At 44.2% G+C, this 25,355-nt stretch overlaps 2 protein-coding genes and 1 pseudogene across 2 annotated transcripts in view; 1 reads left to right on the top strand and 2 right to left on the bottom strand.

Annotated features, from left to right (window-relative positions):
- LOC142312172 (uncharacterized) overlaps positions 1 to 25,355 on the bottom strand; it is a 197,891-nt gene that overhangs the window by 43,947 nt on the left and 128,589 nt on the right. The gene's annotated exons all lie outside the window — the stretch shown is intronic.
- Positions 1 to 25,355, bottom strand: part of LOC142312147 (uncharacterized) — an 80,899-nt gene that overhangs the window by 38,257 nt on the left and 17,287 nt on the right. Inside the window, exons 2-6 of the mRNA XM_075351049.1 lie at positions 18,901 to 19,050; positions 18,592 to 18,771; positions 18,385 to 18,508; positions 18,204 to 18,301; positions 17,916 to 18,006 (exon numbers count right to left, since the gene is read on the bottom strand). Of these exons, the coding sequence (XP_075207164.1) occupies positions 17,916 to 18,006; positions 18,204 to 18,301; positions 18,385 to 18,508; positions 18,592 to 18,771; positions 18,901 to 19,050 (643 nt within the window). The remainder of the gene's footprint in view (positions 1 to 17,915; positions 18,007 to 18,203; positions 18,302 to 18,384; positions 18,509 to 18,591; positions 18,772 to 18,900; positions 19,051 to 25,355) is intronic.
- Positions 4,180 to 5,631, top strand: LOC142310556 (uncharacterized; annotated as a pseudogene).

Here is a 25,355-nt window from a genome sequence, read left to right as displayed (position 1 = left end):
GCTAAGGGAATAGTGTGTCTGTTCTGTCTTTTGGAGTGATGTTCATCATCCTGGTGTTAGGTGGTATAGCCATGGTTTGCTGTTTTTATCGGATATAGAATATATCTCCACCATAAGAAGGGTACCCCAGGACCATTCTCCATACTCAGCCCCCTCTAAACAAAGTTAGGACACCACCTTAAGTAGGAATAGAGAAAAAGGAGTCCGCCTCCGGGTACTTCCAGGATAGGTGAGGCTAGTCCAAGGGACGTTCAAGGGTCTAAAAGCTGAAGAAAATAGACGGAGAATGGGTCAAGGAATATCAAAGGACAGAACTGGACGCACCCTGCCGCATCTCATTACGTGCTACCATGATAAAAGCATAGCTAGTCAGTCCAGGGAGGTTTTTAAAACATTTGGATTGAAGGGGAAGGGCCAACTAGACCCCAACAAATGGGACAAGATAAGAACTACCCGAGCAGGAGTAATAGACAAATCTTGGACTGGAGTGGTCAGAATTCTTTCTGACATGGCAAAGACAGCCCACGATCAAGGTTGGATATATCATGAAGAATCAGAAACCTGGGAAGAAACTGAGAAAAAGGCTAATAAGGATCTTGAGCCTCCCCCGTACCCACCAACTATTCATATAACGACCCCACAAACAGCAGGATCTCAGGGATGGACCTGCACCAATTGTGGCCAACAAAACCCAGATTAGAGAGAAACATGCCTGGCTTGTGGAACCCCACATTATAAACAAGCCACAGCACCAGCACCTCTTTATCCCGTAGTGGAAAGAAGAATCCTCATAACACCACCCGAAGACCCAGCACATCCAAATGCTGCCAGGGATCCAATTCCCCGTGATATATATGTATCTTGGACTCCTGCCGAACAGATGGCTTTCCTACAAAATACTCCTGACCCGACTCGAAACCCCGTCAGTTTTTCACGTTACTTGAACCAAATACAGGTCTCTTACCGGAGCACCTGGTTGGACATGGAGGGTTTATGTAGAGTCAAAATGTCCCCTGAAATGTATGCCAAACTTACTGCTCATCTGGCAGCGAATGTTCCGGATGATACCCGGACTGTGGCATCCGGCAAAGACTTCATGAGAAGACTCAATCTTTTCTGCGCCCAGGAGCAAAGGAATAAGGGCACAATGGGACCAGTGCACCAAGGTCCTGTGGAAAAAGTCAACTCATTTTACTACAGATTGATGTGGTCATTCGCAGATGAAGGGCTGGACTTACAAGCGGGTGCAAAACTTCGCCTCATGGTAAGATCCTTCATGGATGGAATACATAGGTTAGATAGGTTGAAAGAGTGCTGCCTCGAATAGAGAAACATGGAAGATATAGATCTTCTAGTCAACAAAGCAAGTGGTTTAGAAACCGACGCAAAGGATAAAAGGACCAAGAAAGTTGTCATAGCGGCAGTAGACGGTCAGCGAGAAGTCACAAGAAAAAAAGGACCGATCTGCTACTATTGTGGGAAAAACGGACACGTGATCAGAGACTGTAGAAAGAAAAAGAGGGATATTCATAACCAACCCGAGAGTCAGGAAGAAAAGACTGCCTGACTTGGGGCAGCATGGGATAGAGATGCCAGAGGTCCCTTTATACACGTTGACAATGCTGCCACAAGGGATGCAGCATTCCCCTACTCTATGTACTCAGGCTATGAGTAGTGTCCTTCAAGGCTGGCAGCCCCCTGACCACTGTGTCCTTCTTCAGTACGTGGATGACTTACTACTCTACTGTCCAAGTGAAGAAAAATGTAAAAAGGCTTCAATAAATCTTCTGATCTTCCTAGCAGAATCAGGATGCAAAGCGAGTAACGGCAAGTTACAATTCTGCAAGACAAAGGTCACTTTTCTGGGTCATTGCCTCTCTGCAGGACAAAAACATCTCATCCCGGACAGACAAGAAGTGATCAGGAAAGCAAGCATCCCTGGGAACCTCAAGCAACTCAGAGGATTTTTAGGACTAATATTCTGCAGACAATGGATTCCCAATGCGTCATTACTCATGCAACCATTATATGATTGCACCAAGAATGTTCTATTCTTCCTTACAGAAGAAGCTTAACACAGCTTCCAACAGCTCAAGGACCTAGTGATTGATGTGCCTGCTTTGGCACTACCAAATTATGACCTCAACTTTTACCTGTTCGTAGCAGAGCTTCAAGGATTTGCCGTAGGAGTACTCACCCAGAAGACAGAAAAACATCATATCATCGGGTACTACACCTCTCAATTCGACAACGTCACCAGGGCAGCACCAACCTGTGTTCGTGCTATCACAGCAGTTTCAAACATACTGCAGAAAGCATCTGAAATCTCACTTGATTTCCCGACCACCATCCTTACCAGCGATGATATCTATGCTGTTCTCAACCAACTGCAGCTGAAACACCTCTCCATGGCAAGACAAGTCAGACTTCAATGTGCACTGTTGCTACCCCCAAACATCTAATTCGCTCGAGTTACCAGTCTAAACCTTGCTGATCTTCTGATCTTCACCAGTTTAGAAGGGGGGACAGAGGAAGAGAGTGACAAACGTAACAGTGCACCATTCGACCATGATTGTCAGGAACTCATCCAACATGAGGTGAAGACCCTGCACAATATTCAAACACCACCACTGGCAAATCCAGACTTCGAACTTTTTGTGGATGGTAGTAGATATGCCGACGAAACAGGCAAATTTCACACTGGATTTGCGGTAGTAACCCTACATGAAGTCATAACCAAGCAACCACTACCTCCGCACATATCTACCCAAGAAGCAGAACTTCTCTCCCTTATTTGGGCAATTGAGTTTCTGGAAGAATGAACAGCGAACATCTACACGGACTCAGCCTATGCACACGGCATTGTGCACGATTTTGGCACTATCTGGCAAACTAGAGGATTCCTCACAGCGGCAGGAAATCCCATCAGGCATGGAGCGTCAGTGAAAAAACTAATGGAAGTAGCCTTGTAACCAAAGCAATTGGCAATCATAAAGGTTGCTGCCCACACCAAGGCCCAAACACCCGAGGCTAGGGGAAATCACTTGGCCGACCAAACAGCAAAACAAGCAGCCTTACTTCCTTTGAAGGAGACGGAAACAGTGTCAATGACGGAGGAAGACACGCAGAACCTCTCTGAGACACAGGAAAACGCCTCTGAGGAAGAAAAGGCCGGATGGCTGGCCAAGGGGGCACAAAAAGTGGAGGGGATTTGGCGCCTAAACGGACTTTCCGTCCTGCCACGCAGTTGGTTCCCTGCAATTTTACAAATACTCCACTACCCTACGCACGGTAGCACAAATTCAATCATGAACCAGATGCAACCTCATTGGGTAGCCCCCGGGTTCAGACAATACGCCTCCCAGAGAATAAAAGCTTGTCACATCTGTCAACAGCATAATCCAGGCCAGCTAACAAAAACCCCACAAAGACACATGCCAAAGACGTTTGCCCCATTCCAAAGAGTACAAATAGACTATATCCAACTGCCAAGACATGGCACCTACGAGTTTGTACTTGTCTGTGTAGACCTCTTCTCAGGATCACCAGAGGCCTACCCTGTCAGCTCAGCCACGGCCAAAATCACAGCAAAGAAATTAGCCTGTGAGCTGGTACCCCGGTTTGGACTCCCCGAAGTCATAGAGTCAGACCGAGGAACCCATTTTACTTGACAAATTTTCCAGAATACCTGTTCCCTGTTAGGCATTCAGTCAGCCTTACACACACCTTACCACCCACAGTCATCAGGGAAAGTAGAAAGGTTAAATGGAACTCTAAAGCTCAAACTAGCCAAGGCAATGGAGGAGACTGGTAGACCATGGACAGAATGTCTCCCCATAGCTCTTTATAAGGACCACCCCGCAGGGAAAGCACAGGCTCTCACCATTCAAAATACTTTTTGGAAGTGCCCCCAGATTAGGATGCTACTTCCCGCAGGAATTACACCTGCAATGTGATAGCCTAACATCTTATGTTGTCTCCCTGCAGCAGAGACTAACTGAAACCCACCAAAGAGTCTATTCTTCTCTACCCGATCCTGATGCCGTTCCAGGAACCCACTCCCTAAAGCCTGGTGACCGGGTCTACCTGAAGAAGCACATGAGAAAAACCCTCGAGCCACGATTCGAAGACTGTCCAGCTGACTAAACCAACCTCCGTCAAACTAGAGGGAAGATCGACATGGGTCCATGCCAGTCACTGCAAGAAGATCTAATACTGCTGATAAGTATTTCTATGTGTACCTCATTTCTGGGGCCTTTGACACCAAGGCAGAATTCATTTGAGACCCACCATGAAGTGTTAACAGAAAAACGTGAGGTCACAGATTGTTGGATATGTACACACGCACCTGTGACAGCCTCCTCCATGCCTTACTTAGCTATACCAGTACCAATAAACGAGGTGTTCCAATGGGGAGGCTGTTTCAATATTCATCAGTCAATGACACAAAGTATCAAAAATTGTGGAACACTAGTGTACCCATACCAATAGTAGGATGGGTAGATTTCCCCTGGTGGCAAGGCAACCTTACTACCGGGCTTCCCGGAACCCAACAATATTTAGTCTTTAAGGGAAATAGCTGGGTACCCCATAATTTCACAAAAACAATTACTATGGGCAATATTCCAACGGAAGGAATTAAAATAAATTTTGGGCGAACCTCTGACAGTACAGATGCATTTAAACCCTTGCTGTTAGAGAGACATCTGCATGACCACAGGTGGGCATACAATTCATTGTTTGCAGAAGGCACAAATGATACTTGTTATTCCAAACCCGGAAATTTATGGTGCAATGATTCTGACCCATATGTGCCTGGCCGAGAAACCTGTGGTGAACAGTCCGCACGGTATTGTAGGCCTAGGCCAACTTCCCGGATGGTGTATGCTGAAAAACGTATCAGCCTTTATAGATATAGTACATAGACTTATACTACAACATTCTGCCAATTGGGATCTCCCGCCACAAACCTACTGGATTTGTGGCTACAACGCCTATAAATGGCTACCAGTGGGAGTAAATGGCACTTGCACCCTAGCCCGTTTGACACCTGCCACCTTCATTATCAATACTACTGATATACCGGCAGGAAAAATGCCTCTCCACCTACTGGTAAAGAGAGCAGCAGATAAAGACAGGCCTAGTGGCCGACCCCATGTAGTTTAAATGAGCCACGTCAACAAATTTTTCAGTACCCTTCTTCTCTACCCTATGGTAATGCAGATGTATGATAAGCTGGTGGAAAGCATCGACTATCTTGACGATCAAATTTTCGAGGTTCTCCAAGCAGTAAATAGTACCATTGCCATACAGAGACAATTAATCATTGTAACCAACCAACATACTTTGGTACTGGATTACCTCACAGTGGCCCAAGGGGGGGGGATGTGCCAGATAATAGGTTCCAGCTGTTGTCACTACATAGATCCAAAAGGAACCCTAAAAGCGCAAGCCAGTCTAACCAAGATAGAAAAGCTGAGGAAAAAACATGATGAGGAGGTGGTACTCAGGAGCTCAGATGCTTGGTGGAGCAATACCTTCTCAATGTTCAACCCCGCAAACTGGTTTAAGGGAATAGAAGGATGGTTAATGGGGATATTGCAATCAGTATTCCAAGTGCTACTCTATTAGTTGCCTATGTAGTGTTTAAATTGTTAATGGCTTTATTTTCCTGCTGCTTGAAGAAATGCAAATACAGTGATTATTCAGCACCAATATGAAATTTCGAACATATACTTTTCTTCTGCTCTTTCCCATAGAATCACCTTGGCGTATTATGATGTGACTCTTATCGGGAGGTATGCAGGCTCAGTACCTGGTGGACGGATGTGGATTTGAAGACTTCACATCCCCAGGCAACCCGCGGCTTGGACAGCATCCGGTGACCAGCCTGCTATTCCAGCTTCTCGATAGGACCCAGTCCCATCACACACGCCAAAGGGGGGATTGTGAGGAAAGAGTTAACTCTAATTGGATAGAAATTCACAGAAATTCACGCTGCTTGCAAAAGAGCACAAACAGACTCTAGACGCTGAGAAAGTTATGTCTTCCCAAGGACAGAGATAAGACTTGTGCTTAGCCAAGGACAAATGCTTTGCTAAGGAACAAGACTTTCGCTTTGCTGAGAAGTGAAACTTACTTATGCTTTGCCGAGAAACGAAAGTTATGCCTTTGTACGCGACATAGCTACGCCCCTATTAGCTTGATAAAAACCTGTATGTACAATAAACTTCAGTTCAGTTCAGAGCGCACACTCTAGCCTTATGTGCAGATACCATTGTCTGTCTGTATCTCATTGAGGTTGAGAGAAGCCGAGGGGGTGACCGGGACCCTCTCCGCATTCGGTCATCACTGGCAACAGTTGTGACCCATCCAGGGGTCAACTTAACAAGACCTATTTTCTAGGTCATCAACTATATTTAACAGCTCATTAATGACTTTATTCCTGTCCTCCATTTTCTCCTTAAGCTCTCTGGGCGTGTCCTCTAGGTCAGAGATTCTCTGTTCTGCATCTGTGAGCCTCGCACCCTGAGCATTAACTTGGGTGACGATGACATCTAGGGAGGATTGAAAGGCTGCCAGTCGTCCATCCACCACCGGCATTAACAGATCAGTGATAGCTTGAGCTGTGGATTGAGGGGAGTCAGGGTCAGTCTCAGAGGCCACTTTCGTCGGTGATAGTGTGCTTTGTCCGTGCTTTTGTACTCTGTTGCCCTTCCCTGATGTTGTAACAGAGTTCTTGCCAACAAATTTCTCCATGGTTTATATGTGGTTGGAGTTTTAGTATGAGAAGTGACGTCACTTAGAGTTCATATGATTACATCTGTGTACCTTGTGTATTTACACGTTATCTGCAGTAGATCAGTTTATATTAGTATCAGTTAAGGCCACGTCACACTAAGCAACATCGCTAGCAACATCGCTGCTAATGAACAACTTTTGTGATGTAGCAGCGATGTTGCTAGCGATGTTGCTAGCGATGTTGCTGTGTGTGACATCCAGCAACAACCTGGCCCCTGCTGTGAGGTCGCTGGTTGTTGCTGAATGTTCTGGGCCATTTTTTAGTTGTTGCTCTCCCGCTGTGAAGCACACATCGCTGTGTGTGACAGCGACAGAACAACAACTAAATGTGCAGGCAGCGGGAGCCGGCTTCTGCGTACGCTGGTAACCACAGTAAACATTGGGTAACCAAGAAGCCCTTACCTTGGTTACCCGATATTTACCTTCGTTACCAGCGTCCGCCGCTCTCACGCTGTCAGTGCCGGCTCCCTGCTCTCTGCACACGTAGCCACAGTACACATCGGGTAATTAACCCGATGTGTAATGTGGCTAGGAGTACAGGGAACAGGGAGCCGGCAGTGTAAGAGCGGCGGATGCTGGTGTGGGGACTGCATGCAGAGCGCAGGAAAGAAGTGACATGTCACTTCTTAGAACGCGCGCTTCGGGCAGCAGCCGAAGCGCTGCGCTCTAATACGCCACGTGCACACATCTCCTGCATAATCTTCATAGGACGCATGGAGTTACGCTGCAGTGCAGATCGCAGTGTAACTGCATGTAAATACGCAACGTGCGCACATAGCCTCACCGTCCCCGCCGACCAGCTGCTCACCGACCTCCTGCCTCACGCATGCATTTTTGCATTTAAACGCTGCAGTTCAAAACGCTGCAAAAACGCATGAAAAAACGCAAAGTGCGCACATAGCCTTACAATACACTGTATGGTAATATTAGTGGTTTAATTCCAAAGTACAACTCGTCCTGAAAAAAAAAAACCAAGCACTCATACAGCTATGTTGATGGAAAAATAAAAAAAAGTTATGACTCTTGAAAGAATGGAAGGAAAAAAATGATAAAAGAATAATACCGGAGTGGTCAAGGGTTAAAATGGATATTCATACCACTAAAAATAATAAATAGTGCTTCAAAATGAATTAAAATAAAGCAGAATCAAAAAATGAAAAATTAGTTATTTTCTACAAAAATATTGCTTTAGCCCCAAAAGATTTCATTTTCACAGGGGTAACATTAGAAAATGGACCACACAATTTGTTGTGCAATTTCTCCTGAGTACGCCGATACCCTATCTGTGGTTGGAAACTACTGTTTGGGTGCACGGAAAGGCTCAGAAGGGAAAGAGCAGCATTTGAATTTTCATAAAAGAGGCAGAGGACACTCACCGTGGCAATGCAGCTTATTTTATTCAGATAAAATACATAGAAGGCAGGGGGGAAATGTTGAGGGGGACACAGAGGACGACAGCACTGTTTCGCACCACACCGGGCGCTTCAACAGATCAGATGAGTGGATCTGTCGAAGCACCCAGTGTGGCGCGAAACAGTGCTGTCGTCCTCTGTGTCCACCTCAACATTCCCCCCCCTGCCTTCTATGTATTTTATCTGAATAAAATAAGCCGCATTGCCACAGTGAGTGTCCTATGCCTCTTTTACGAACATTTACCTGGATTTTCGCTTTTGTGAGTGAGCACCACCAGTCAGCAGCGTGAAGGCTTCCATCTACTGGATACTGCCAGGTAAGGCGAATATGCCAGCAATTTTTACATTTTTTCCAAAAGACATGCTGCTTAGCCCAAAATTTTTCATTTTCACAAGAGTATCAGGAGACAATGGACCACACAATTTGTTGTACAATATCTCCTGAGTACACAAATACCTTATTTATGGTCAGAAATTACTGCGTGGGTACATGGCAGGGCTTGGTATGGAGATGAACCATTTTTAACCCTTATATGAGTCACAGAATTGTTTAACATGGAGCTGTGAAAATGAGACATTACAATTTTTTCCACAACAATGTTACATTAGTTTTTAATTTTCAAAGGGCTAATAGGAAAAAACAAATAGTCCAATCTGTTAAGTATCTTTCCTGAGTAGGCAGATACCCAAAATGTGGTCGAAAACTACCGTATTTTTCGGACTATAAGACGCACTATTTTCCCCCCAAATGTTGGGGGAAAGTGGGGGGTGCGTCTTATGGTCTGAATATAGGGCTGCGGGGAATGAGGGTGCGGTGGAGCTGGTCATCGGGGGCACGAGCAGCCTGCAGCAGCGCCTGCCAAGACCACGTGGGCCCGCTCATTACATATGCACTACAAACAAAGAAAAAGTCCTGCACCGCCAGCCCTCAGGTTACCTTGTGGTTCGGACACCCGTGCAGAGGATGAGGTTAAAGCGCTGTAAAGTCTCCGGATGCAGCGTGCCAGTCAGGAAAGAAAGGCAAATCTCAATGGTCTGTATGAAATAGGAAACCTGATTGCAAACAGCCGCTGTGCCAGAAAAGTTTATTTAGGATATTTTTCCATACGTGCAGGTAAAATAGGCGAGAGGAGACCTGCACTTCTGGAAAAATATCCTAAATAAACTTTTCCGGCACAGCGGCTGTTTGCAGTCAGGTTTCCTTCTTCATACAGATCATTACATATGCACGCCCATCCTCCCGCCCATCTCTCAGCGCTGAAGCCGGCGCTGACAGGTGGGCGGGATGATGGGTGGGGACGCGTGCATAGTAAACAGCCAGCTCGCGTGATCACCCCTGGCAATTAGAGCCTGGAGTGATCATGTGCGGCTGTATTCACTGCCCCCCGTGCATCATCATCAGCGTGGGGTGTAGTGAATCAATGTACTCACCGTTCCCCTGCCACACCGCAATGTCCTCCTGTCTGCCGGCCGCGGCTGTGTGGAAACTAGCGGTGCTCACAGCGATGACGTCATCGCTGTGCGCACGTGTCCACACGGCCGCGCCGACACAGACAGGAGGACAACACGATGCTGCAGGGATCGTGGTCGGCTCAACACAGCGCTGCCGGCACAAATGGAGGAGGAGTGATGCTGCGTGGAGCGAGGAAAGGGGAGTGTAAACTTTTTTTTTGTGTGCCACAGGATGCAGGACATATAGCAGGTTGGGGGTATATGAGCAGGATGATGGGGGTATATGAGCAGGATGATGGCATATAGCAGGATGATGGCGGTATATGAGCAGGATGATGGGTGTATAGGAGCAGGATGATGGGGGTATAGGAGCAGGATGATGGGGGTATAGGAGCAGGATGATGGGGGTAAATAGCAGGATGGGAGCACATACCAGGATGACAGTATATAGCAAGATGGGGCTATACCAGGATGTGGGACATAGATATACACAAGGCAGGAGGATAATTATCAGGATGGGGTACCTTATAGTAGAGAATTTGGGGACATTACCCCCATAATAGTGTCAGCAGCAGATACTCGCTCCATAACAACGTGCCATGACCACATATTTTGCTTAAAATTTTATTTACCTATTTTCCTTCTCTAAAACCAGGGTGGTTATTGTCTGATGCGTCTTATAGTCCGAAAAATACGGTACTTATGAGACACAGCACAAGGGTCAGAAGGAAAGGATTGCCATAGTGGTTGCAGATTTTTCTGTAATGGTTTAGGGGTGCCATGTCACATTGGCAGAGCTTGTTAGAAAAGCAGAACCCCCCCCAAAAGTAACTCAATTTTACAAAGTACCCCCCTTAATATATTCATTTAGGAGTGCAATGAGCATATTAACAGTACAGGAGAGTCACAAAATGTTATACTATTGGACAGTGAGGAAAAAAATAATTACATTTTTACCATTAAAATGATGTTTAAGCCCCAGATTTTACATTTGCACAAAGGGAAATAAGTAAAAATGGTGCCAAAATTTCATGCACAATTTCTGTTGAATGTGGCAACACCCCATATGTGGTTCTAAAGTACTGTTTGGTCAAGCAGTGAGAGACCTGGGAGGGAAGAAGTGCTATTTCACTCTTCGAGACAAGGTTTGTGCTCAGCTCTTGCTTCTGGAAACACAGACCCCCTAAATTCTCTTCACTACAGAAATGCCAAACATGTGGACGCTAAATGTGGTTTAGTCACACTGTGGGGTTCAGAAAGGAAGGGCATTGCATTTGGGAGGGCAGATTTTGCTAGATTTCTTTTGAATAGTGAGGAGGCATATCGTCTCTCCAGAGACTCTGTGCAACCAGTAAAGTGGAAACCCACTATATTTCCATTAACATCTAATGAACCCGATTTGAGACTTGTTTTCTTTTGTTTAGTAATAATTCTGGCACACAGAACATGAAAATTTATAGAACAACTCTTTGAATGCAAATGTCGTTTATTCATGCAGTACGTTGATGATAATACATCCGACGTTTCGACCGTACAAAAATGGTCTTTATCAAGGATTGATTTATCTATAGACATAGGAAATATATACAGGAAAAAAAAGAAAAAATCAATACAGGGTATAACATCAATTGATGCGATTACCTACATGAACATAGTCATGTGCTGCACACAATAAACATAAGGATATGTGAAAAGGGTTTATGTGAAATGTACAGAAACCTATCCAATTTGGAACAATGCATGATGATAACAACATGAGTACAGCAAGCACCCACCTATATCAACACTGCGATGGTACACGTGCAATGATAGCTGGTCAATACCAGTGAGTATAATGGGATCAAAAACTGTGATCCTAAATATAAATTGCAAAAGAAAAGAAAACCATGTGAAACAGTCATCAAGGAACAATATACATGCATTACATGACGTATCCACAAAATGATTCACAAAAAGCATGTGTACCTCACGTGTCTGTCTGTCGACACTGAAAGGGATGAGAATAACAACCAGACTTGGGTTGACACGTATCAAAGGTTATAGCTAAATGAAAAGCAATGATAATATTATAATCACGGTGTATACAGTGAGCATAAGGAAGTTTTGACTGAGAGAAGCACACTACCTGGATTAATGAGCAGTGCCTTCAAAAGGAACCGTATGGGTAGTTTAGAGTCCCTCACTGAGAGATTCTCAGTTGCCTCCAACAGGCTAAATGCTAAAGAGTGAGAGATATGCCAGAACAAGAACACATATGAGATCATAACATCAGTATGAGATACAACGAGCAGGGAGTATTCAGGTTAAAAACTCCATATTACCTTATTCAAATGTTACTGGACATGTGTTCAAAGGTGCTATTACCATGGGGAAAGGTGCGTACGTCCCTTTAAGTTCTATGAGAAACCATATAACAAGTGTAACTCAATGTGCAGGGAGGCGGAGAAGCACTACTATGGACACATACCTGAGGTGTATGGAACAACCTGCAGCAGGGTGCCCAGTAGGGATAAAGGGGAAATATCTGAGAGAGAGCATAAAACGACATAAGTGGAAATAATGCAGCGTGCCACTAACTACGATCCATAGTGTGACACATACCTGTGAGGTCTGGCATAGGGTATAGGCCCTGTAGGGTGCTGGCATAGGATATGGGCCCCTGGACAATGTGCGGCACTCACCTGGCCGAACCGCCTTATATGCTGCATGTTATCGCGCCCATCTATCCCACTTCATAGAAGTGGAACGCAGCGTGCAGCCCGTGGAGCGCACGCCGCGCATGCGCAGTGCCGTCACCAGCACCGCGCATGCGCAGAGGGCGGACCACCGGGCAGCAAGCAGTGAGGATGGTGAAAGGACGTAAGAGCCTAAGGGGGCGTGTGTATAACAATATAGGCGTGATTGAGCAGTGAACAGGCCTGTGAATTGCACGTAGCCCAAGCGCTGCGCCTGGCTATTAGCACAACGCTCGAGCCGGGCACAGAACACAGGACTTGGTGTATGGCTAGTAACATTGTGAGGGAACAGGGTATATAACGCCTATAGAGTGCCAAGTGACAATTACCAGGTGAAGAAATAACTTTGCTGGTGCCGGTGAGTGAGGGATCAGGTGGAGGGAGCCTATAGAAAAAGGGAAAAAGATATATTAGAACCAAATAAAGGTCAATGTTACTCATTATAATGTCTCCCATACTGAAGTTTTACAAACGGATAAGGCAGACAATAAGGCAATATCATGTAGCACACAAAATATGAAAAGACATACTTTAAGAATACTAAAATAAAGACAAAAGGACAACAGGACTACTACCATCAAATATGAAGCATCATCAAGGGTATATAGAAATGAAACGAATCACAATCATATGCACATGTCATGTTCCCTATTCAAGCCCTTGGGTTCCAATGTGTTCAAGGTAAAAATCCAATAAGATTCTCTTTCTTTGAGAGTGCGTATACGATTACCACCTCTTCTAGAGGGAGGAACGTGTTCCAGTACCGCGATGGGTTCAAATTTAGCACCTCCGTATGCAAATATCTTTATGGAATATTTTGAAGAGTCCTTCGTCTATCAGCATACTCTATGGCTTGAACACTCAGTCTGTTGGAAAAGGTACATAGACGACATATTCCTGATCTGGCGGGGTGATCTCACATCCCTTACACAATTTTACACGGACATGAACTCATTCAAGCAAGGGCTTTCTTTTACCATCCATCACGATAGCCACAGAATCAATTTTCTTGACACCATGGTGCTTCTATCTGACGGTTCCCTCAGCACAGACTTATATGTGAAACCAACGGACCGCAATAGTCTGTTGCATTACACCAGCTGTCATCCCCGTCACACAAAACAGGGACTTCCCATCTCCCAACACAAGCGTGTTGAACGTATAGTGTCAGACCCCGTTCAACGAGAGAAGCGGTCTCAAGAGATGAGTAATAAATTTTTACAAAGGGGATACCCCACCAATATAGCTGATAGGAGAACTCCTCGGACGTGTACCAGTCTACAAACGGCTCCACGTATGACATGTGTAAGTACATATCATCCTTTTTCTCCCTTGATTAGGAACATAATATGTAAACACTGGCCACTCCTGGGAAAGGCCTATCCTGACATAAAAGAATTCCATTCCCCCCCTTTGTTTTGTAACAAGAGACCCCGCAATCTCCGTGATAATTTCGTTAGGGCGGATATTGGTCCTGGCAAAACCGTACAGAGACAGATTTTCCTTGGTACTCCCAGAAATGGGAATTTTCCTTGTCTTCATTGTGTTCAGTGCAACAATCTAACTAGGGGTAGCACCTTTACTCATCCGCTGTCGGGCCGTATTTTTTCTATACGAGGTTTTTTCACCTGTGAATCGTCCTTTGTGGTCTATTTAATTAAATGCCCGTGCGGTCTCGGATATGTGGGGGGAGACTACCCAGCATATCCGAGACCGCATTAGTAAACATAAATCTACTATACGGTGTAAACAAACCCTTCTACCAATCCCATATCACTTCATTACACAAGGTCACACTATTGCCCAACTTAAGTTTCAGGTACTGGAACACGTTCCTCCCTCTAGAAGAGGTGGTAATCGTATACGCACTCTCAAAGAAAGAGAATCTTATTGGATTTTTACCTTGAACACATTGGAACCCAAGGGCTTGAATAGGGAACATGACATGTGCATATGATTGTGATTCGTTTCATTTCTATATACCCTTGATGATGCTTCATATTTGATGGTAGTAGTCCTGTTGTCCTTTTGTCTTTATTTTAGTATTCTTAAAGTATGTCTTTTCATATTTTGTGTGATACATGATATTGCCTTATTGTCTGCCTTATCCGTTTGTAAAACTTCAGTATGGGAGACATTATAATGAGTAACATTGACCTTTATTTGGTTCTAATATATCTTTTTCCCTTTTTCTATAGGCTCCCTCCACCTGATCCCTCACTCACCGGCACCAGCAAAGTTATTTCTTCACCTGGTAATTGTCACTTGGCACTCTATAGGCGTTATATACCCTGTTCCCTCACAATGTTACTAGCCATACACCAAGTCCTGTGTTCTGTGCCCGGCTCGAGCGTTGTGCTAATAGCCAGGCGCAGCGCTTGGGCTACGTGCAATTCACAGGCCTGTTCACTGCTCAATCACGCCTATATTGTTATACACACGCCCCCTTAGGCTCTTACGTCCTTTCACCATCCTCACTGCTTGCTGCCCGGTGGTCCGCCCTCTGCGCATGCGCGGTGCTGGTGACGGCACTGCGCATGCGCGGCGTGCGCTCCACGGGCTGCACGCTGCGTTCCACTTCTATGAAGTGAGATAGATGGGCGCGATAACATGCAGCATATAAGGCGGTTCGGCCAGGTGAGTGCCGCACATTGTCCAGGGGCCCATATCCTATGCCAGCACCCTACAGGGCCTATACCCTATGCCAGACCTCACAGGTATGTGTCACGCTATGGATCGTAGTTAGTGGCACGCTGCATTATTTCCACTTATGTCGTTTTATGCTCTCTCTCAGATATTTCCCCTTTATCCCTACTGGGCACCCTGCTGCAGGTTGTTCCATACACCTCAGGTATGTGTCCATAGTAGTGCTTCTCCGCCTCCCTGCACATTGAGTTACACTTGTTATATGGTTTCTCATAGAACTTAAAGGGACGTACGCACCTTTCCCCATGGTAATAGCACCTTTGAACACATGTCCAGTAACATTTGAATAAGGTAATATGGAGTTTTTAACCTGAATACTCCCTGCTCGTTGTATCTCATACTGATGTTATGATCTCATATGTGTTCTTGTTCTGGCATATCTCTCACTCTTTAGCATTTAGCCTGTTGGAGGCAACTGAGAATCTCTCAGTGAGGGACTCTAAACTACCCATACGGTTCCTTTTGAAGGCACTGCTCATTAATCCAGGTAGTGTGCTTCTCTCAGTCAAAACTTCCTTATGCTCACTGTATACACCGTGATTATAATATTATCATTGCTTTTCATTTAGCTATAACCTTTGATACGTGTCAACCCAAGTCTGGTTGTTATTCTCATCCCTTTCAGTGTCGACAGACAGACACGTGAGGTACACATGCTTTTTGTGAATCATTTTGTGGATACGTCATGTAATGCATGTATATTGTTCCTTGATGACTGTTTCACATGGTTTTCTTTTCTTTTGCAATTTATATTTAGGATCACAGTTTTTGATCCCATTATACTCACTGGTATTGACCAGCTATCATTGCACGTGTACCATCGCAGTGTTGATATAGGTGGGTGCTTGCTGTACTCATGTTGTTATCATCATGCATTGTTCCAAATTGGATAGGTTTCTGTACATTTCACATAAACCCTTTTCACATATCCTTATGTTTATTGTGTGCAGCACATGACTATGTTCATGATGTATGTAATGTAGGTAATCGCATCAATTGATGTTATACCCTGTATTGATTTTTTCTTTTTTTTTCCTGTATATATTTCCTATGTCTATAGATAAATCAATCCTTGATAAAGACCATTTTTGTACGGTCGAAACGTCGGATGTATTATCATCAACTTACTGCATGAATAAACGACATTTGCATTCAAAGAGTTGTTCTATAAATTTTCATTTTCTGTGTGCCAGAATTATTACTAAATTGATTGTCTACTATTTTTTCTGGGCACCTACACTTTTATTGTGAGCCAGACATATTCGCCTATATATTGTTTTCTTTTGTGGCTTGAGTTGAAGTTTTTATTGGGAACATTTTACATAACATTTTGGATCACATTTATCCTGTGCTTTACTCTGAGCCCTTACATCAGGGTTTCCATCTAAATCTCCGAATGACTTCGCTCAAATGAATCCCTCAAAAGATCCATTAACTATATTGCAGGCAAAGATACTTTGGCCATCCTTCCGGTGCACGGAAAATTGACATGACAACATAAGTTGGCAAACTACAGCAAATTATAACGTAATGGTACATCATATGTCGCGAAGGGGTTGAAACCATCCATCATAATGCTGAGAAATGTGACTGAAGACAACCAAGTACATCTGTATGGCTCAAAGCCAAAGTTGCCAAGAGAAATTAAGTCAGCTTTAGAACTTTTTAGAAAATTTCTATTATCTATTTTTTATATTTTTTTATTTAATTTATGTATTTTTTTTTAACTCTAGCTAGATTTTGGGAGATATTTAACAAGATAATGTGGGCAGCTAAAAAGTCGAACAAAATTCTGGGATGTATCAAGACAAACATTGAATCTAGATCAAAAGAGGTAATTCTTCCCCTATGCTCTGCCCTGGTCAGACCCCACCTGGAATACTGTGTACAGTTCTGGGCTCCCCAATTCAAGAAAGACATTGATATACTGAAGCAAGTTCAGAGAAATGCAACCAAGATGGTAGAAGGTCTGCAAATCATGTCCTATGAATAACGGCTAAAAGAACTAGGAATGTTTAGTTTGCAAAAGAGAAGGCTGAGAAGAGACTTAATAGCGGTCTACAAATTTCTGTAAGGAAGTCACAGTGCAGAGGGAACTACCCTATTCCCATTAGCACAAGGAAGTAAAAGAAGCAATGGCATGAAACTAAAAGGAAGGAGATTCAGATTAGACATTAGAAAAAAACTTTCTGAAAGTGAGGGCAGTCAGAGTGGATCAGGCTACCACAGGAGGTGGTGAGCGCTCCATCAATGAAAACCTTCAAGAGGAAACTGGATAAACATATAGCTGGGATGATTTAGGAAAACCTGGCCTCGCAGGGGGTTGGTCCCGATGGCCCTTGAGGTCCCTTCTAACTCTACCATTCTATGATTCTATAAAAATTGAAATAAAAAATAAATCCCACTTGGCTCTCACTGCAAATGGAAGGGTAATTCATCTTAACAGCAAAGCGCACCATAAGGATTATATATTTTTTTTCCTATGATTCTCCAAGTTGTTGGCACATAGTACAAAAGCGGTCATTTGTCTTTGCAGTTTAGAGATCTGGGCATGTAAATGTCAGCATCTTCTAATCCCAGAGGGTAGCTTGGATCCTTTGGGGTCTTGACAAAACCAGGCACAAACTAACAGAGAAACGTCCAATACCCAAAGTAATGGCGACAGTTATGGGTGGAGGAGTTTGTGTTCCTTTAGGAGAAAGGATACAGCTTATATCTGTTATGGCCAAAGTACACCACAGATAAAGCAGCCACAGCCGTAGACTGTAAAAAATCTATTAGATTTCTGCATTAACTGGGTATTACTCACCTGGACAGTTATCTGTAGGAATCTCTTCTTTACACTGCTCATCACCCCTCACATAGGTCTCTGTAGCATTAATATGGGTCAGATCTTCACCCTAAAACAAATATTGTATAAGTCACAGACAGATGGAGAAGTCACATCTATGATCAGCTCTAATCCTGCCATCTCCACCGTTCTCATTACACAAGTATAAAACATATAATACTGGTGGATAAAACAAGACTGAGCACAAGACCTTCACAGCCGTCTACACATCATAGGGAGATTTCATGACACATTCTCTCCATCTACCTGATGATCCTGAGGAACATTGGGATCTTCTTGTTTACAGTCCTGTGGGAGAAGAGGACGGGGACATCTCTCTGGTGTTGTCCCCTTACTGGATAGAACTGGAGGAAACACATACAGGGACTGAATTCATTCCTTACATACAGATAATTATAGGCCATGTGTATTTAGTCATGTCTATTACCTGGTGATGTGAGGGGCTGGGGAACCTCCATCATGACGTCCTTGTACAGATCTTTGTGATCTTGTAAATACTCCCACTCCTCCATGGAGAAATAGACGGTGACGTCCTGACATCTTATAGGAACCTGACACATACAATGATACCATCATCTCCCCGATCCCTTCATAGCATTACTGTATAATGTCCCAGCATTCCCAGCAGTGTCACCTCTCCAGTCAGCAGCTCAATCATCTTGTAGGTGAGTTCTAGGATCTTCTGGTCATTGATGTCCTCATGTATCGGGGGGTGAGGTGGAGGCCCCTTGATTGGGCTCAGGGGTCTTCCCCATCCCTCAGACACAGGGGCCTGACAGAGCTCACTAGAGGTCTTCTTCACTACTGTGTAATCCTGGTTATGGAGAGACACAGTAATAGATCTCACTACAGACATTTCCAAAGTCCTCACCTCTCCAGTTCTGTCCATCTGTTATTCCCATAGATAAGAATGATGTAATGTGACGTCATCAGAATCTCTCACCTCTCCAGTAAGCCGGAAGAGGATCTCTAGGGTGAGGTGTAATACCCCCTCCAACATCTTGTCTCTGTCCTTATCCATCCTTGAAGGGTCAATCAAAAAAAGTCTCTCACATAGAAGATATCCAGCGAGAAGATCTGATATTGTAGGGACCTGAATGGGGAGAGAATGACGATGTAACATCATAAAGAATCCTGTGTAATAATACAATTACTGGAGATAATAAGGCAAACATATGAGATGTAATGTGTAGATCAGGGGTCTCAAACTCGGCTGGGTGTATGGGCAGCACAGAGGAAAAAAATAATTTGGGGGGCCATATTCTTTGCAGGACAAAGTGACTTTTTTACACACCTTTGGATCACTGGATTTGAATATTTTTCACTTGTTTATTATAATAAATGTGCATATTCTTTGTTTAAAGTATGTGTTATATATATATATATATATATATATATATATATATATATATATATATATATATTATATATATATATATATACATACATACATACATACATTACACAGTTAGGTCCAGAAATATTTGGACAGTGACACAATTTTCGCGAGTTGGGCTCTGCATGCCACCACATTGGATTTGAAATGAAACCTTTACAACAGAATTCAAGTGGAGATTGTAACGTTTAATTTGAAGGTTTGAACAAAAATATCTGATAGAAATTGTAGGAATTGTACACATTTCTTTACAAACACTCCACATTTTAGGAGGTCAAAAGTAATTGGACAAATAAACCAAACCCAAAAAAAATATTTTTATTTTCAATATTTTGTTGCGAATCCTTTGGAGGCAATCACTGCCTTAAGTCTGGAACCCATGGACATCACCAAACGCTGGGTTTCCTCCTTCTTAATGCTTTGCCAGGCCTTTACAGCCGCAGCCTTCAGGTCTTGCTTGTTTGTGGGTCTTTCCGTCTTAAGTCTGGATTTGAGCAAGTGAAATGCATGCTCAATTGGGTTAAGATCTGGTGATTGACTTGGCCATTGCAGAATGTTCCACTTTTTTGCACTCATGAACTCCTGGGTAGCTTTGGCTGTATGTTTGGGGTCATTGTCCATCTGTACTATGAAGCGCCGTCCGATCAACTTTGCGGCATTTGGCTGAATCTGGGCTGAAAGTATATCCCGGTACACTTCAGAATTCATCCGGCTACTCTTGTCTGCTGTTATGTCATCAATAAACACAAGTGACCCAGTGCCATTGAAAGCCATGCATGCCCATGCCATCACGTTGCCTCCACCATGTTTTACAGAGGATGTGGTGTGCCTTGGATCATGTGCCGTTCCCTTTCTTCTCCAAACTTTTTTCTTCCCATCATTCTGGTACAGGTTGATCTTTGTCTCATCTGTCCATAGAATACTTTTCCAGAACTGAGCTGGCTTCATGGTGTTTTTCAGCAAATTTAACTCTGGCCTGTTTTGGAATTGATGAATGGTTTGCATCTAGATGTGAACCCTTTGTATTTACTTTCATGGAGTCTTCTCTTTACTGTTGACTTAGAGACAGATACACCTACTTCACTGAGAGTGTTCTGGACTTCAGTTGATGTTGTGAACGGGTTCTTCTTTACCAAAGAAAGTATGCGGCGATCATCCACCACTGTTGTCATCCGTGGACGCCCAGGCCTTTTTGAGTTTCCAAGCTCACCAGTCAATTCCTTTTTTCTTAGAATGTACCCGACTGTTGATTTTGCTACTCCAAGCATGTCTGCTATCTCTCTGATGGATTTTTTCTTTTTTTTCAGCCTCAGGATATTCTGCTTCACCTCAATTGAGAGTTCCTTAGACCGCATGTTGTCTGGTCACAGCAACAGCTTCCAAATGCAAAACCACACACCTGTAATCAACCCCAGACCTTTTAAGTACTTCATTGATTACAGGTTAACGAGGGAGACGCCTTCAGAGTTAATTGCAGCCCTTAGAGTCCCTTGTCCAATTACTTTTGGTCCCTTGAAAAAGAGGAGGCTATGCATTACAGAGCTATGATTCCTAAACCCTTTCTCCGATTTGGATGTGAAAACTCTCATATTGCAGCTGGGAGTGTGCACTTTCAGCCAATATTACATATATAATTGTATTTCTGTTTTTGTAAACAGTTAAAATAACAAAACTTGTGTCACTGTCCAAATATTTCTGGACCTAACTGTATGTATGTATGTATGTATGTATGTATGTATGTATGTATGTATGTATGTATGTATGTATGTATGTATGTATGTATGTATGTATGTATGTACGGGCGGCACGGTGGCTCAGTGGTTAGCACTGCAGTCTTGCAGCGCTGGGGTCCTGGGTTCAAATCCCACCAAGGACACCATCTGCAAGGAGTTTGTATGTTCTCCCCGTGTTTGCGTGGGTTTCCTCCGGGTACTCCGGTTTCCTCCCACACTCCAAAGACATACAGATAGGGACTTTAGATTGTGAGCCCCAATGGGGACAGTATTGCAAATGTATGTAAAGTGCTGTGGAATTAATAGCGCTATATAAATGAATAAAATTATTATTATTATTAATATATATATACACTATATATATATATATATATATATATATATATATATATATATACATATATATATATATACACATATATATATATATATATATACATATATATATATATATATATATATATATATATATATATATATATATATATATATACACACACATATATATATATATACACATATATATACACATATATATACACACATATACACACATATACATACATATTATATATATACATACATATTATATATATATATATATATATATATATATATATATATATATATATATATATATATATATATATAAAAAAAAATTGATGGTAAAAAAATGTCATGCCTCATTTTTTTATTTACATTTTATCCCTTTCTTGTAACTAATTGTGTTACAATTATCACTATATAGAAATTTTGGCCAACATCTTTTAGTAATGCTCCCCATCATGTTGTAATGTGCCCATGCTTGCCCCCTTGTAGTATTGTGCCCCATCCTAGTCCCCATCCTATAGTAATGTCCCCAGCCTTGTCCCCATTCTATAGTAATGTCCTCATCCAATAGGATTATGCCCATCCTTGTAATGTCCCCATCCTTTAGTAATGTGCCCACCTTGTCCCTATTCTATAATCATATGCCCACCTTGTCCCTATTCTATAGTAATGTCCCCATACTGTAGTAATGGGTGGGGGGGCAGTGGCGCTATAACTTAGGCTGCTTTCACACATCACACATACTTTTTTTTGCCACCGGGTGTGGTTTTTCCTCATAGACTTTTATTAGCAACGGATTGTGCCGCATGTACTTGTGTTTGATCCGGTTTTTGCTGGATGCGGCAAAAATCGTCACTCCAGCGGCCGCACAGGACGCAGAGAGGAACGTTTTTTCGCCAGCGGCAAAAAAACGCATAGCGCCGGGTGCGGCATGGTGCATAATGAAAGTCTATGCACGCCGAATCCGGTGGCATGCATCAAACGCCGGAAGCATGTACCGGATCCGTTTTTTACTTCTGAGCATGCCCAGAAGTGATATAAATTCATTGCTTGTCAGAAAATCAATCACTCACACACTCACCGATCATCGTCGCAGCGCTGCACGGCTTTCACAAAGCTCTGGTGGCTTCTCCTGATTTGAAAATACCGGCCGCTCATTATTCAATCTCGTATTCCATGCTTTCCCCATCCACTGGCGCCTATGATTGGTTGCAGTCAGACACGCCCCCATGCTGAGTGACAGCTGTCTCACTGCAACCAATCACAGCCGCCGGTGGGCGGGTCTATATCTTCCAGTAAAATAAATATATAATTAAAAAAACCGGCGTGCGGTCCCCCTCAATTTTGATACCAGCCGAGATAAAGCCACACGGCTGAAGGCTGGTATTCTCAGGATAGGGAGCCCCACGTTATGGGGAACCCCCCCCCCCCCCTCCAACCTAAAAATATCAGTCAGAAGCCGCCCGGAATTGCCGCATCCATTAGATGCGACAGTCCCGGGATTTTACCTTGCTCATCCCGAATTGCCCTGGTGTGGTGGCAATCGGGGTAATAAGGGGCTAATCATGGCAGGCGTCTATGAGACACCCCCAATGATTAACCTGTAAGTGAAAGTAAATAAACACATACACCCGAAAAAAAATACTTTATTTGGAATAAAAGACAAAAAAAACACCCTCTTTCACCATTTTATTAAAATCCACAAATACCCCTCCAGGTACGACGTAATCCAGAGGTCCCGCGACGCTCTCAGCTCTGCTACATGAAGCTGACAGGAGCGGCAGTAGAACACAACCGCTCTCAATCAGCTCCACGCAGCAATTGAAGGGAGTCACGCTGTCAGCGCGGACGTCGCTGAGGTAATGCCGGTGTATGTGCGGTGATAGTGCGTGCGGGAGTGCTGGTGTATGTGCAGTGATGGTCTCTCTCTCTCTCTCTCGCTCAGCCTTAACAAAAAAAAAAAAAACGTATCCGTTTTTTTCCGGATCCGTCTAATCCGGTTTGTGCCTGATGAAACGGATCCGTCTCAGAGTGTGTAAAAACTGATGGGACGGATCCGAAAAAAAACGGATCCGTTTTTTTTTTATTTTGTTTTTTTAAAGCTGAGAGAGAGGGAGAGACCCCATCATCAACGCACACACCCCGGCACTCCCGCACACATCACCACCACACACACCCCGACACTCCCGCTCTCATCATCATCACCGCACACACCCCGGCACTCCTGCACTCATCATCATCACCGCACACACCCTGGCATTACCTCAGTGACGTCACCGCTGACAGCGCAACTCCCTTCAGTTGCTGTGTAGAGCTCTGAGGAGCGGCTGTGTTTTACTGCCTCTCCTGTCAGCTGCATGTAGCAGAGCTGAAATCGTCACGGGACCTCTGTGGATTACGTCGGACCTGGAGAGGTATTTGGGGATTTTAATAAAATTATGAAAGAGGGCGTTTTTTTGTCTTTTATTTCAAATAAAGTATTTTTTCGGGTGTATGTGTTTATTTACTTTCACTTACAGGTTAATCATTGGGGGTGTCTCATAGACTGCCATGATTAACCCCTTCTTACCACAATTGCCACCGCACCAGGGCAATTCGGGATGAGCCGGGTAGAGTTCCGGGACTGTCGCAACTAATGGATGCGGCAATTCCGGGCGGCTGCTGGCTAATATTGTTAGGCTGGGGGGCTCCCCATAACGTGGGGCTCCCCATCCTGAAAATATCAGCCTTCAGCCATGTGGCTTTATCTTGGCTGGTATCAAAATTGGGGGGGGGGGGACCGCACGCCGTTTTTTTTTTTATTATTTATTTATTTTACTGGAAGATATAGACCCGCCCACCGGCGGCTGTGATTGGTTCCAGTGAGACAGCTGTCACTCATCGTGGGGGCGTGTCTGCTTGCAACCAATCATATGCGCCGGTGGGCGGGGAAAGCAGGGTATAATAATAATAATAATGGGTGGCCGACATTTTCAAATCAGTAGAAGCCGCCAGAGGAGTATGAGAGCCGTGCAGCGCCGCGCCAGTGATCGGTGGGTGAGTGAGTGAGAGAGAGGGAGAGGGAGAGAGGCTGGGGCCACACCGGGCACTACTGCGATGCTCGCATGACACTCGGCTCGCGCTGGCAGCACAGCAGGAACCGAGTGTCATGCTAGTGTCCCTGTGTCTGCGGTCCGACCGGACCACAGCTGCGGGGGGTGGGCAGGCTCCCAGGAGGGGCAGGCCGGCACGGAGGAGGGGAAGGTGGGATTTATCTCCCTCTCTTCTCCGTCGCCGGCTATTGCAACTCTCGCTCTGCACGTGCGGTACACCAGTGTACTGCGAGTGCACTGCGATTTTTCTCTCGCCCCATTCACTTGAATGGGTGCGAGAGAAAGAGTCTCACCTTACAATCGCAGTATGCTGTGATTGTTTTCTCGGTCCGATTAGGACTGAGAAAATAATTGCTCATGTGCGCTGACACACAGGCTAGAATTGGTCTGAATGGAATGCGATGTTTTATCGCACCCCACTCGCACCGATTTTCTTAGGCCAGAGAGAGAGAGATATGAATTTATCTCACTTCTGGGCATGCTCAGAAGTAAAAACCGAATCCGGTACATGCTTCCGGCGTTTGATGCATGCCACCGGATTCGGCGTGCATAGACATTCATTATGCACCATGCCGCACGGCGCCGCACCCGGTGCAATGCGTTTTTTTTTTTCCGCTGGCCTGTGCGGCCGCCGGAGTGACGATTTTTGCCACAACCAGCAAAAACCGGATCAAATGCAAGTACACGCGGCACAATCTGGCGCTTATAAAAGTCTATGAGGAAAAAAACGCACCCAGCGGCAAAAAAAAAAACGGATGCAATTTTTCTACAAAGCGCCGGATTGTGCCGCACAGCAAAAATCTGATGTGTGAAAGCAGCCTTACCGATCGCTCCCATCACCTTCCAC

The sequence above is a fragment of the Anomaloglossus baeobatrachus genome, chromosome 5, assembly GCF_048569485.1.
Source record: "Anomaloglossus baeobatrachus isolate aAnoBae1 chromosome 5, aAnoBae1.hap1, whole genome shotgun sequence".
NCBI lineage: Eukaryota > Metazoa > Chordata > Amphibia > Anura > Aromobatidae > Anomaloglossus > Anomaloglossus baeobatrachus.
This window is presented reverse-complemented; position numbering and strand designations above follow the sequence as displayed.